The following is a 14871-nucleotide window of genomic DNA, read 5'->3' on the forward strand; positions in this document are numbered from 1 at the left end:
AGCCATCCAATTTGGCCACTGCAGGATAAAGAATAAAAGGGTGCTTATTGAATGTTTAACACATGGTGATGTTAATATCTATATGTTGTAGATAACCCGGACATAATTGGAGGCACAAAATGAAATTTTTTTTAATGGAGAAAAACTCTAGTTCAGAAAAAAAAAAACATATATATATATATATATGCATGGACACAGAAGGGCAAAGGATGACGTGTGGAGGAGAAAATGAAACATTCATGGCTCCCAAGTCCGTGGGTGGGGGGTGCTTCTCAGGCTGGGGAGGCACATTGCTGTGTTTAAACACCTGGAACCGTCTCACCCTGTCCAGCTTGTGACTGGACGTGTGTGAACTAGAGACTTCCTACCAAATACATGTCTTTCTTTTATTGTTTACACAGAGAAGTGTCAAGTTCATTTCTAAAGTCTCTCGGCATTTTGTTCACTTCTGAGAAGACAGGGGCCGGGCGCAGGGGTGGAGGCAGACGTCAGCCAGGTTCAGGGAGGGTCCCGCTGGCCCGAGTCCCTCGGGCAGCTGCGGGGCAGCGGGCAGATGCGACTGCGCGGGGCTCCCTTTGCACGTCCGAAAGGGCTTGACGCGGGCAGCTCGGAGCGCCGTGAGGCTCAGGATGGGAAAGCAGCCCCCACGGGTGGCGGGGAGGGGGCTGCTGTGGCTAGCCGAGGTTTGGTCTTGGCAGTGAGTGTGAGGCCCGGAGAATCCCATGTCAGAAGGAGGCAGCCGTCTTCCTCCTCCTCCTCCTCTTGGCTGCACTGCGAGGCACGTGGGATTTTAGGCCCCCGACCAGGGATTGAACCTGTATCTTCTGCATGGGAAGTGCAGAGTCTGGACCTCCAGATGGCCAGGGGAGTCCCCACAGGCATTCTTCTTAATGAACCCTCTTTCCTGGGAGAGGAAGCAGGCCGCCTAAGTGTGAAGGCCAGTATTGTCCTCCTCCCAGTTCTTATGTGGAGTCCTAGTCCCCAGGACCTCAGACCATGACCGATACGGAGAAAAGGGCTTTACAGAGATGACCGAGGCAAAATGAGGTCACCAGGGAGGGCTCTTCTGTTCTTTAAGACCCTGGTCTGTGGCAAAGTAATACAGTGCACTAAAACCATAAGATTGACACTCACTTCCTGGAGTGGAAGCCAGAGGCCGTGGAAAGGTAGGTGGCGTGAGGAACAGACCCGATGATGTTCCGCCCTGGAGTGAGAAGCCCTGTCTGCGATCGTGTCGTGTCCACCACCCATCCCGGGACGCCTCTCACCAGGACGGTTTCCCTAAAGAACACACTGGTCAAGGGGTAGCTCATCCTGTAGGGCTTCCCTGGTGGTGCAGTGGTGAAGAGTCCTGCTGGTGCAGGAGACCCAAGTTCGATCCCTGGGTGGGGAAGACCCCCTGAAGGAGAGCATGGTAACCCACTCTGTGTTCTTGCCTGGAGAATCCCACGGACAGAGGAGCCTGGCAGGCTACCGTCCATGGTTCGCAAAGACTCAGACACGACTTAGCAACTCAACAACAAGCTCCTTCTGCTTTTTCTCTCTCAGTTGTCGCCTTTGGCTAAACCACGGTGCTGTTTTCAGTGATTCATCCTTTCTTATATCACAGAGCACCTCTTGATTTTAGTTAAAAAATCTATGAAATTATTTCAAAACAGAGTATGATATTCCATTAGCCACAAGCCCTACCGCACAAAGATCACTATCAGTTCTCCTAGGTCATACCTAGAGAGGGGAGGGTGTGATTTAGCTACTGCACTGAAACCAACAGACAGACAAAAACTAACTTTTCTTCCCCATGACAATTTATGGAGAAGGCTAGGGGACTTACTGAGAAGGGTTCTAAACTTCCACCTTGAAAGATATTGTGGGATCAATATGAAAGCACTGTAAATTCCCTGGTAATGAAAGATTTTCAATGCCTAGAATTTCCAGGTCCAAGAACAATCTTGTTTAAAGGACTCATGCAAACAGGTCACCCCTGAATGACATTTTGCATTTCCATCCCCCTAGCAAAAGTATGCTTCCCCACATGGTGGGTACTGAGTTAAATTTTTAAAAAATTTTGCTAATTTGATAAGCAAACAGAATCTTTTTCTTGGATGGCTTGGGACGTCAAATCCTATTTTTTTTTTTTTTTAAGTTTTTAAGCTATAGATGCTTTATTTTAAAAATTAAAAAAAAATTTTTTTTTTGTCATACCGCAAGGCATGTTGGGGTCTCATTTCCCCAACCAGGGATTGAACCCAAGCCCCCTGAAAGAAGCTTGGTGCCTTAGCCACTGGACCACTAGGGACCACTGTCAAACCTTATTTTAAACTATAGTTATGAGCCATTTGACCTGGAGGAGGAAATGGCAACCCACTCCAGTATTCTTACCTGGAGAATCCTGTGGACAGAGGAGGCTGGTGGGCTGGAAACCATGGGGTCTCAAAGAGTCAGACACGACCGAGGCGACTTAGCACACATCAGTCATTTGAGTCATGTGTGTACAAGTGGCCGATTTCTGTCTTTGGCTCGCTTTTCTAACATGGTGTTACTTCTCTGTCAGTGAGTTTGTAATGTGATGTAAACCCTTTGTCAAATGCGCTGAAAAGACTCATTTCAAGTTGCCACTCCTGTTTCAGTTTTGTCAATAGTGCTTTTGCGATTCCAAAGTTGGTTTTCATAATTATATTGATATTTGGAGAAGGAAATAGCAACCCACTCCAGTGCTCTTGCCTGGAGAATCTCATGGAGGGAGGAGCCTGGTAGGCTACAGTCCATGGGGTCGCAAAGAGTCGGACACGACTGAGCGACTTCACTCACTTTGTATCCATGGGGTAGGTATCTCATCCCTTAGTTATAGATATTATAGAACTTTCAAGATTTCATTAAGAATTAACCAGGAAATGTAAGATAATGTGCAGAGTTAGATATATAGCGCTATTTTTGTCCCTCAAAATATCTTGGTTGTTTCTCCCACACTTCTTGTTGAATGGAGTCTGCCTGCCAGTGCAGGAGAAGCAGGAGATGAGGGTTGGATCCCTAGGTCAGGAAGATCTTCTGGAGTAGGAAACGGCAACGTGCTCCAGTAGTTTTGCCTGGAAAATCCCAGAGGAGCCTGGTGGGCTACAGTAGTCCATGGGGCGGCAGAGTCAGACACCACTGAGTGACTGAGTGAAGTGTGCGTACACACACACACACAAACACGCACACACACATGTTGAACAAATAATACTTTTTAAGATGGGCCATTTGTATAACATATTAAGTTACTGTACTGACTTGTGTTCATTTATTGACTTTATATCCAGTTTTACTGATTCTTCTTCCTGTCTCCCAGCTGAAGCCACGCATTTTCAGTCATTGTGGAAGAATGGTAGATCAACTTGCATTAGTCTTCTCTCTAAAATATTTCAAAATGTTTATTTCTTCATGTGGCTTTTAGATTCAGGTATGCAATTTGAGGGAAATATCCCGCTGAAATATTGATTAAATTGTTTGAACTGTATAGGTTAGCTTAAACTTATTAAATATTTATGACACCGAAGACTTTGCAAGAATATCATGCTTGTATTTATTCAGGTCATTTTTCTCAATGTCCCAGCGTGAGAACGATTTTAACATGATTTTAACGTGCCCCCTGTCCTTTTCTTAGCTGGTTGCTGGTCCGTAAGAAAGCCACCGTGCTCTGAGCACCTGTTCTCCGCCCCACCCCTGCATGAACGGCGGGTAGGGTCCACACAGGCGGCCGGCGGAGCCCCTGCCACGGTGCCGTCCTAGCGCAGTGACCGTGGCGGGAGCCGCCCTCCGGCGGTGTGGCCTCCCGGGAGGCCTTGCTGTTGCCAAGGGTGTTTCTGAGGCTGGTTCTGGTCACGCCTGCCTCTGGCATTTCCAGGCGGTTAGTACTGAGGCCCTGACCCGGTTTCCTAGGAGCCGGCCTTGCCAGCAGGTGGCCACTGGCTCCCCTGGGGTGAGGAGGGGGCGTTCTGTCCAGGTACTTGGAGAGGGGAGGGCGAGGCGGTCTCGGCTCCCTTCTCCGGCAGATGCACGGGACTGGGTTCACCTGGCTCCTCTGGGGAGCCAGGGCTGGCACTGCGGTCACTCAGCACCCCTCTGGGCTGGGCAGGGACAGGGGCTCGGGCTCCTGCAGTCCGGAGCCCGATGGAAGCGCAGGCCTGACGGCCAGTGCCAGCCCCGCCCCGCCCAGGGTCACCGTCCCTGAAGGACCGCACAGTGGCTCCGTCCGCCAGACAGCAACGCTGTGTCCGCTTCAGTGGGGACTCGGGGGCCACCTGCCACCCCTCCCAACACCCAGAGTGTTTTCAAGCTTGTGGGCCAGGCTGGGAGAGGCTGCGGCCTCTGAGCTGTTGGTTGGCAGGACCTGAGGGGTGAGCTCAGGGTCGAGGGGGGCTTCCTAGGGGTGCGGGGGAGGGGAGGGGGGCGAGGACAGTGGGCAGGAGGGGCTTGGCAGGAAGATCTGGGGTGTGGGCGCCAAGCTAGGCTTCCTGTGGGGACCACGGGGCTGTGGAGGGTCAAGAATGAGGTCAGACTCTACGGCCTCCGTCCGTTCGTTCTGAAGACCACCCGTCAGTCAAGCACAGGGCACGGAACCACCGCGACCATCTCGTCTTCTGCTGTCCAGCTCCATGTCCGGCCACAGCCCCCTGCCCCGAGATGACCCACAAGACTCCACGACCCCACCTACTCCTTGGCTCTCCTTCCCCTTCCCATCTGCGCCTCCACGCTCCCTCCTCCAGGCAGCCTCCCTGGCCGAGCGCCCCTGCTCTGGAGTCTTCCCTTCCCTGCAGCCTTGTCTCCAATAAATTAGAGACTGGCCTCAGTGGCCCCGGGTAACCCGCACAAGGGCCGAGGAATGTCTGTCTTGTTCTACCTGCATCCTGAACTCCCAGAGCAGGGCCTGGCCCTCCTGCTTGTTGATCGACTAAATGATGTGCAGGGGAGGGGTGCAAGGGCGAGGCTGTCTCCCACTGCCTCCTCCATGCTGTCCGACCTTGGCCTTATTTCTGAACCTCTCTGAGCCTTGGAGTCCAAACTTGCAGGATGGACATGGATATCCGCCCACCCACCATGTTGCAGGGGCTTCGTGAGGTCTGGCAGAGGAGAGATCCGTATCGGTGCCCAGCAGAGGCAGGCCATGTTTCCAGCTGCTCTGGGCCTGCGGTGGTTATTGCCAGAGGGAGGGGATCCCCTCTTCTTCTCCCCGCTCTTGGGGGTGGAGTGGAGGTGGCGAGGGCAGCACTCACCGTCCAGGTTAAGGCGGGGGCTTCCTGCAGCTGGAACCTGGAGATGTACTCAAGATACCACCCTGGCCACTGGGGGTCCTGGGCATTCTTCTGGCTGAATTTGGAGGGGCCAGGGCTTGAAAGTGGAGAACCAGGGACTTTTCTCAGACAAGAGTCCTCCTCCCAGCTCCCTGCCAGGCCCTGCGGTTGCTGCCGTGGCTGCAGCCCTGTCCCCTTGCCTGAGCATCGCCTCTAAAGCAGGACTTCTCTCTGCATGGCCGGCACAGGGTCTGTCAGGGCTGGCCCCTCCAAGCCACCCCGGAGTACATCAGGCCTCCTTGGAAGGTTACGTCAGGCCTGGGCCCCTCCGGGGAGGACCCCAGAGGGTCCCCCCAACCTGGCCAGTCTTCAACACAGCCTGGCCCCCTGCCCAGCACAGCTCAGCCCCCTGCCCAGCTCAGCCCAGCTCCCTGCTCAGCACAGCCCACACCCCGCTCCATCCCCAGGGCCCGGTCTTCCCTCCGAGGCGCTTCCACCTTCTAAGCCTGACGTGACTCCGTGGCGTCCACATGCGTGCTACTCTGTCCTGAGCAGGGCAGCGGGCTGCAAGATGCTGTCCTTCAGCCCCACCCGGGGCAGCCGGCACCTACCCAGGAGCGCCCCCAGGCTGGTGGTCCCGCTGCGTCCTGGCCGCGGACGTTGATGAGGCTGCTGTAGAGGGGGGCTGACGGAGTGCAGGAGCCCAGGGCCACCTCCCTGGACTGCAGGGACCCTCAGCAGGTGCCCAGCCGGCTCGCTCCTCTGGCCCTGCCCCGTGGACGGGTAGGACATCTCTTTCTGCCCCCAGGGCCAGCCGAGGCCATGGCGGCCCCTGTTCCCCACCCTGCCCCCATGCAGGACCCAGGCTGGAGGGGTGGGCTACTCACCGGGGCCTTGGGGCTGGCCTCGGGGCCCCGTGGGGTAGACGGTGACCTTCAGGCCTTTGCTCACCCCTTCTCCTCTGGGAAAGACGAGAGGCCTCACCTGGGGCCACCCTCCCGGCCCGGTGACGTGCTAGGTTCTGGGGTTCCTCCGTCCCCCAGGTTCTCGAACCCCCAGGCTTTGGAGGTCTCCCAGCCAGAGAAGGGGGCTGGACCACGGGGTGCCGGCATGGGGCAGGAGGGGCTTTGGCCCCCACTCCGTCCTTGGCTGGCAGTTCCAGGCCTCGGGGTGGGGGCTGGGGCCTGGCTGTGCCCGGCCACCTGGGCTTTGAGCTGACCTTAGGCTGCCCGCTCTGTGCCCCCCACCCAGGGGGCTTCAGTTTCTCACGGGGGGAGGGGCTGTGTGCCAACAGACTCGCGGACTGCAGGGCCGCCACATGGTGTCTGGCCGTGACTGTCCAGGCTATGGTACATCCTTGCGGTCAGCACAGATCCTGGTCCCTGCGATCAGTCTCCCTGACTGACCCGCCGGGGGTGGAAGCACAACCCCTCCCCCCACTGGGTTCCCCGGCCGCAGGGACACAGGGCAGGGGTGGGGGTTGTGGGCCGCCCCGCAGGAGGGGGCTGTGTGTGCGTTTCCCACCGGCCCCTCCTCAAAAAGCTTCCGAGGTTCTGAAGTTCGGCCTTCGACTTTGAACCACGTGTCCCTCTGGTTCTGACCACCGGCCTGTCCCTTGGGAGGCCCCGAGAGCTTCCGGGAACATGCTCATGTCCAGGGCAAGATAAGCTCTGCATCCTCATCTCGGGTCCAGATGGCGTGGAGAGCGAGAGCGAGTCTTGGGGGTCAGCTGGGGAGACCAGGTGTGTGTGGCTGGCGGCCAGCTGGTTGGTCAGACAGCGACCTCCCACCTGCAGGGGTGCGGGCACAGGGTGGGTGAGGCTCCTTGGCCACGTGGCTCCCGGAGCCCCCAGTCTTGGCTCTTGGGGTCCAGTTTCAGGGCCGAATGCTGCCTGGGTGGTCAGGGGGCCCACAGGCTTGGGCAGGGGGAGCATCCACCTCCTGACCGCCCTCTCCCCGACTGCCTTCAGCACCTCCTGTCCAGGCAGTGTCCACTGAGGGCTCCACACACGATGCCTGGGTCCAGGGAGGGAGAGGGGCGTCCTGAAACCGACCTCAGACCAGCACAGTGAGGGGGTGGGGCAGGTGGGGTCAGATGGGGCAGGAGTGACCCCTCCTCACCCCCAGGGCTGGCCCCTCTTAGGGTCCCAGCAGTGATCTGGCTGGTGCTCAGCCAGGCCCTGGGTCCCCTCTCCCCACTGCCTGATTGCTGGTCCCAGCAGCTGTAGCTCGTCTGGCAGCACAGGAGTGCAGAGACCCTGGCTCCGGTCTCGGGGGACAGACGCCCCATCCTCGCCCACGTCTCTTCCTGTCCGGCCCTCTCCTGCCGACCCTGAGCGCTGCCTCAGCTTGGCACAAGCACCCACGCCCTTGGCCCAGGGCTGCGCCTTGTGGTCACCATTTGGGAGTCAAAGCCTGACTGCCCAGGCACCTCTAGAGTCTTCCGGGTCCAGCCAGGCCCAGCCAGGCTCAGAATGAGGGTCGGCAGCAGGAGGGGCCCTCTCCGCAGGGCCCTGACCACGCGGCTGCAGAGGGGAGAGGCTGGGCTCCCGGGGTCCTTTCTCTGTGTCCGTCCTCCAGCCGCCACTAGCTGCCCACCCAGCTGTCCCAGCTGGACTCCCGGAAAGTTCCAGAATCACTCCCCGGGGATGGCGGCCACTTTGCTACCTGCCTTTGCTACCACCCTTCCTTCCTCCCTGCTCCTCCTCCCTCCTCAGTCTGTCCCTGCTCATACAAGTCAGAGACACCCGTGAGGTTCTGAGCTGGGTGCCCCACCCACATGGCTCTCATGTGGCGGTCACTGGGCTTGCCCAGGCTTAACAGACCCAGGACAGTCACGAGGCTAAGGCATCAGAGCCTAAGTCAGAAAGGATTATATTCGACGCATCTGGTTAACATGGGGCTGGCACATCGTGGAGAGTGGGCTTGCCCCACTGCAGGTGACGGGCAGAGGATGCTAACCAGATTCACCTGTAACAGTTACAGAGGCTCTGAATCTTCCTGCGTTTGCAGTTTTCTAGGTTAAGATGCAGGCAGGTAGGGGACTTCCCTGGTGGTCCAGTGGTTAAGAATCTGCCTTCCAGTCTAGGGGAGGTGGGTTTGATCCCTGGTCAGGGAACAAAGACCCCACATGCCAAGGGGCGTCTAAGCCTGCCCGACGCAGCTACTGAGCCCATGCATTCTAGAGACTGTGCGAGAGAAGGTCTCAAACTGCAACTAGAGAGAAAGCCTGTGCTCTGAACTGCAGCAAAGAGCCAACACAGCCAAAAAATGAAAAAAAATATATATATATACACATAAAAGAAAAAAAGATCAGGGTAGTAAAAGCAGGATGGTTGAGCCTCCGGGATGAAATTTCCCACCAAGGTTTTTGTACAGTTTGGACCAATTAATCCTAGGGTGAGGTCAGATAAGACTAAGTGGTCTCGAATGCCACCGAGCGGCTGTCCTGGGGACATGCATGAGTGTCTTCCCTCTCAAGGGGCAAATAGGCATTAAACCCAGATTCAAAGCGAGAAAACCTTTGAGAGCCGTGTGTCTTTAGCTTCAAAAGGATCAGCTTGGTCTGGTGAACCTGTGTCCTGCGGGTGTCTGCTGCTCCTAAGAAGTCATTGATCTCTCTCTCTTTGATCAGGACGATGGGAAGACTGTGAGCTCCCTGGAGGCGGGGCCACCCCCGTGTGTCTGGGGACTCGTGGGTGAAGGCCGGCGCCCCGAAGCCCCTGAGGCCTGGGGAGGAGGCCGTCCATCGCTCTGGGTGTTCAGAAGTTACAGCAGTGAAGTCACAAAATAGACTTCAGTTTTTTTTTTAAGATAGTGAGCCATGAAAAGCAGTACTACTGGGCTGTCTGCAGGAGTATGGGTCACGAGGCCCTGGAGTTCTGAAGCGGAAGGAGTGTTCCCCGGTCACAGTCTCCCCCCACCACCCCCTGCAGGCCGGGAAGCTCAGAGGCATAGGGGGTTTTTCTTGGAGCAGCTTTGGTAATTAAGTGGGACACAGACAGTAACACAGGCTTCTCTAGCAGCTCAGTGGTAAAGAAACCGCCTGCCAATGCGGGAGACGCAGGTTCGATCCCTGGGTCGGGAGGATTCCCTGGAGGAGGAAATGGTCCACCACTCCAGTATTCTTGCCTGGAGAACTCTGGGGACAGAAGGAGCCTGGAGGGCTACAGTCCACAGGTCCCAGAGTCGGATACGACTGAGTGAGCATTCACGTATATATATAAATATGAGTATATACTATGTTATGTGTAAATTATTCTTATCATTTAAAAAATCCCCACGTCTGTTGCTATATACCTCTTTTCCATTTGTGATGCTCAGATGTGTGTGTGCAGAACAAGTCTCCTTCTAACCGTGACCTCCTTTGTTCAGCTCCTCTATCCTGGGGAAATCTCTCTATTTCATTTTAGCACAGAAAAGACCAGTGAGTTTTGGGTACATGAAGTTTGACAACGACAGTAGCAGCTGGATTTGTAAAAGGGCAGAATTTGATCCATGAGCAACTTGAGTTTTCATATTAATATTTATTAGACTAAGAGACAGCCATTTTCTGCTTCCTGTCCTTTGTGGAGTTTGGGTGTTGGCTGAACACTCCAAGCTAACTGGCAGGTGTCTCTGCCGAGTCCCTACCTGGTTCCTGAAAGTTTCAAAGTGATGTGTGTGGGCCCCCGGATGTCACAAGGCTGTGATGCAGATGCCCTGGCTCCCAGCCCTGCCGTCACCCTCTGAGCCAGACCACTCCCCACCCTGTCCCCGGCCTCCGCCCCCTGCCCATCGTCCAGGAAAGACTCAGGAGGGAGCGCACAGGTTTACGCCTTTATTGCTGAAGGAGGAGCGGCCCCGAGCAGGAGGCCCCAGGAGGGGCCTGGAGGGGCCTGGGTCCCGGGAGGGGTGACCATGGTCCCAGTCCCTCCTGGTCCCCCTGATGGGAGAGGCGGGGGTGACGTCGTCTGTCCCCAGAGGGGCCAAGACTCCCAGGCCCTGAAATGGACATAGAGCTCCCCTGTGATTCCTGGGGCACCTGCCAGACCCTTGCCAGCCTCTCCACGGCTGGGGGTGCAGGACGGCCACTTCTTGGGAGAAGGACCCCCCAGCCTCCCCCTGAGGTGTCCACTTCCTGGACCTCCACCTTGGCCCTTAGCTCTGCCCAGAAGTTGGAGGAGGTCAGTGTGTGAGTGTGGCCAGGACACAGGTCACCCCACAAGAGTGGGCACGCGGCCAGCCAGCTCTGCAGTCGCCAGGAGGGACCCCAGCTTCCAGCCATTCCCACTGGGCAACCCCAGGGCCTAATGGGGGATCCCAGGCCCCACCAAGGCCCCCTACCCCATGTGCGTGCCCAGGACATGGGCAGGGCGGGCAGCTTACCCCAGAGGGGCCGGCAGGGGCTCAGCTAGACGTGGCACTGCTCTGTAGGGGAGGGAGAGTCGAGGAGGGGTCAGGAAGGGACTGGACGCCCCGGGAAGAGGGCCCTGGCATGGGGTGGAGAGGGGCCCACCTCAGGGCCCTGCACCCCCTCTCCATCCTCCCGGGAGGCCTGGGGAGCTGGGGGTCACCATGGGAAGAGGTCGTCCTGGGCCGGGTGGCCTCCTGCCCCCGGGGGCAGGGCGGGGCCTGGGTGCTCACCCTCCAGCTGGGTCGGGTTGAAGGAGAGCCGGATGTGCACGGGCAGGGCCTTGAGGGCTTTGTCGAATTTCTCCATGGCCTCGTTGTCCACCTCCGGGGTCCTGACTGTGGGGCCGGGACGAGGGTCAGCCCCTGCTCCCCAGGGTGGTCTGCAGGTCTGCCCTTGCTCTCCAGGGCACCTGCCCTTCCCCCTTGGCCAGTCCCCTCCTCTTCTTCCCAGAGCAATGCAGTGGGTCTGCAGGGTCACAGGGGGAAAGCCCGCCCCCCACCTCTGGCTGTCTGGGTCCCCTCCTCCCCCTGGGCCGGCTGACACGGCCAGGAGCCTCCATTCCCCAGTGCCCACGCCCTCCTGGCACAGGGGCCCTGAAAGCGCCCCGTGGCACTGCTACGGCATGGAAAATGTCACCTGCCATTTGTTTTCAGGACGTGATAGTTGAAAGATGGCTTTGTGCCTGAGATCTTATTCGGTGAAATAATTGAAACTCCCCGGTAACAAAGGCTGTTAGATTCATAGTGACCGCCGGCTCCATCGAGATGGTCACACCGGTCACAGCGCCGCAGCCCACCTGTCTCCCAGCCCGTGTGTCTGTCCCTTGTCCCCAGTCACCCACAGGCCCAAGGAGACCAGGTCCCGGTAAGTGGCCACTCTCTCCTGACGGGACTCGGGGACCCCCCATCCCTCCTCCTCCTGGGGATCGAGCTCCCCGCTCCCACCCGCCCCCCGTTGCAGCGAGGACCACACAGCTGGTCTCCCCGGGAGGGCACGGTCGGCACCCACCCAGGCACTGGCAGGCCAGGCTTTGCTCGGGCTCAGCGCTGTTATCCATGCAGAAGAGCAGATACTTTTTGTAGTCAGTGTCCAGCACAAGGACTTTGTTCTCGTTCAAGGCTGGAAGAGACCAGGATGGGAGGGAAGTGAATTTCAGCAGGAGGGGGGTTGCTGGTCAGCCTCCAGCCCCGCCTCCACAACCAGCAGGGCTCCGCTGGGGTCACCACCTGGCGAGGACAGGGTGGGGAGCGCCTCTGGCATCCTCTGTCCCTGAAATGGTGCGGCCCCTTCCCTGCCGCCACTGCCAGGCGCATGGGGCCCGGGAAGCCCCTGCTGTCAACTCTGGATCCGCCAGGGACCCTCCACCTCCTCCTGGACTTGGGAACACTCACCACTCAGTCTGAGGTCTCCCTCCCCCAGGGACCGGAGTGCTCAAGAAATAGGGATTCCCCCTGATCTCGGGTGGGGCTGGACACCGCCCAGCGAGGGAGGAGGGGTGCTTCCTAAGGACGGGGGCATTGTGGGGGGGCAGCCCTGAGCGGGGGGAGCTGGGGCTCGCCCTGACCGAGGCCAAAGGGCGGCCCCGGCTGCCCTGCAGTGTCTGGGCAGCTTGGGGGCAGGAACAGCGTCCAAACCCAGTGCAGCCGGATGGCACTGGAGACCATGGACCGGGCACCCTGGCATCAGTCAGCTTGTGGGCCTCCGGTCAGAGTGAGTCCTGAGGGGCCAAGGGCAGACGTGGCCCAGGCTGCCTGGTGGAAGGGCAGGCCCTGGTGGAGCCCCGACCCCCCTTGAAGCTTTCTCATCTCTGATTTAGGAGGAACAAGTGAACGAGCGAGGGCGGACAGAGTTCTTCTCCAGGAGATGAAGGAGCCCGTGGGGTGGGCTGGGGGCCACGGGGCACCTGGACCCCTGGAGAGGTCAGTGGCTCTCGGTTCCCCCTGGGAGGGCACAGGTGCCTCTGAGCTCAGCCTGAGGGCCCCGAGCACCGCAAAGAGAGCTCGGGTGTCACCCTGGGGAGTCAGACCTGCCTAGCTGGGACCTGCCCACAGCCACCTGCCCCAAGGCCCCAGGCAGGCGGTGGGGAGGCCAGTGAAGCGGGTGTCCCGGCAGTGTCTTCATCACCACCAGCCCCTTAGCATCCCGGGGCCCGACGCCAGCCCCCTGCACCTGCCCATAGCCCCCGGGAGGTGGTAGGCGTCCCCCAGGGACCCGACACTCACCGTCGATCTTGAACACTGCAGGGATCTCGGTTTTTTCTGCAATGATCTTCTTCTGAGCACACTCGCCATTCTCCCTGAAAGACAGCTGCTTTCTGAGACTTGGGCATGGACCATTTTCATCAGGATGAACTGAGGGCCAGGGGCAGAAGCCGGCCCCAGGAGGGGCTGGAGCAGGGTGGCGTGGGCATAGGGGCCGGCTGGCCAACCAGCCTTGGCTACACCCACTGTCACTTCTTGGGCCACAGGTGACTGGGTAGATGAGCCAGGAGAAGTCAGATGGAGCCAGGGAGAAAAGGTCGGGGAGTGCCTTGACCACAGGCACCCCTAAAAGGCAGTCCTGGGGTTCAGGCCCCCATCTCTGCCCCCTACACCCATCCAGCTCTCTTCTGCACTCTGACCCCCGTCTGAGGGTGGACAGGGCTGGTAATGGGAACTGCCTGGGCCCCGAGGACCCAGGCCTGCAGCCGCCCAGCGGCCTTCACATGGGCCTCTCCCCACGCTGCTTTGTTTCCATGACATTTTGTTCATTTTAGATACTGAGGTGTTCAGACAAGAAAGGATGAAAATGTCTCTCTGTTGCTCAAGTGCATTTGTAATCCTCAACCTAATAGGAAATTCAGAATACCTGCCCTACTGTATGTATATTTCCTATGCATTTCCACTTCAGTGGATTTTATCTCCCCTTCCAAGTTAACGAAAATGATGTTTTATGTTCATTTGTTTGATGAGGTTCTGAAGCATCAAATTAATAAAAGCTTAAAAAAAAAAAGAGTCCTGGGTGGGCAGCCTTGGGTGGACTCCAGGGGTTCCAGGAAACTCCGAGCCCCCTTCCCCGGCCCTGGGGCACTGGTCCTGCCTGCACGCCACCCCCGGGGGTGCCCACAGTCCTGGGGAGTGGGGGTTCCATGCCGGGGGGGGGGGACGCCCACCATTTCTGTAGCAGAATCTCCAGGTCGCCCTTGGGGGTGGGCTTCAGCTCCTCCACGTACACCCTCAGGGGGGCACTCTGGGCGTCCAGCAGGGAGATGTCGCTGGCCGCCATGGCCAAGGAGTACCAGGTCCCCGCCACCTGGGGAGGGACCTTGAGCTGCACTCCAGGGGCGGGAAGAGGCCCCCAGGCCCCCCAGCCCCACAGTGGGCCCTCTGTCCCACCCCAGCCTGAGCAGCCTTGAGACAACCTCCCCAACTCTGCACCCTGAGGAATGCTCTCCCCAGAGTCACTCTGAGCTCAGAGAGGGACCCAGATGAGCCCCTGCATGTGTGGCAACGTTTGGATCTTGGGGAGACATGGCTGGAGGTGGGGAAAATTTGAGGGGCAGAGCGACCCTTTTAGGGGCTGAACTGTGTCCCGTTAACCCCCAGAACCTCAACACATGACTCTGGAGACATGGCCTTTAAAAAGATGACCAAGGTCACACGAGGCTGTGCAGGCGGGCCCGGATCCTGCAGGCCTGGTGACCTCACAGTAAGAGGAAATCAGGGCGCGCAGAGGACACAGGGAGAAGACGGCTGTCTGCTCCCCGAAGAGCGGCCTCAGGAGAAGCCAACCTGGCTGACGCCTGGATCTCAGGCTTCCAGCCTCCAGAATGCGAGACAGTAAACGCCTCACTGAAGCCGCCCTGGCGGGGGATTTGTCAGGCGGCTCTAGCTGGCTGATGTGAACCCCAGACGTCACAGCCTCCTCTGTCCTCCCTTGGTCTCTGAGGCCCAGCTCCCCTGCCCGCCCTGCAACTCACCACCCACCCAGCCACCCTCGAACCTTCTGGATGTCCAGGTCCTTCATGGTCTGGGTGACGATGATGGCCTGGGCGCCACAGGCGAGGGCCAGGCCCAGGGCGAGCAGGAGGCACTTCATGGCTGCAGCTGGGGTCGCGCTTCTGAGCTCTGCAGGGAGTGGAGGGCTGAGACAGCGGGCTCGGGGCCTTATACAGGAGGAGGGCCGGCCAGCCAGCCCGGGCCGGGCCCCCGGCCACGTGGTTCCCAGAAT

General features: G+C 58.4%; 1 protein-coding gene across 1 annotated transcript; it reads right to left on the minus strand.

Moving 5' to 3' along the window:
- Positions 1 to 10088: 10088 nt before the first annotated feature.
- LOC133065386 (beta-lactoglobulin) lies at positions 10089 to 14793 on the minus strand. The gene is made up of 7 exons (XM_061156153.1): positions 14644 to 14793; positions 13814 to 13953; positions 12885 to 12958; positions 11671 to 11781; positions 10893 to 10997; positions 10635 to 10676; positions 10089 to 10250 (listed from the first exon to the last, which is right to left on the minus strand). Exons 1-6 carry the CDS (start codon positions 14737 to 14739, stop codon positions 10660 to 10662), a joined length of 543 nt encoding a protein of 180 aa, XP_061012136.1. The 5' UTR covers positions 14740 to 14793; the 3' UTR covers positions 10089 to 10250; positions 10635 to 10659.
- Between the last annotated feature and the right edge of the window lie 78 nt (positions 14794 to 14871).

The sequence above is a fragment of the Dama dama genome, chromosome 11, assembly GCF_033118175.1.
Source record: "Dama dama isolate Ldn47 chromosome 11, ASM3311817v1, whole genome shotgun sequence".
Taxonomy (NCBI): Eukaryota; Metazoa; Chordata; class Mammalia; order Artiodactyla; family Cervidae; genus Dama; species Dama dama.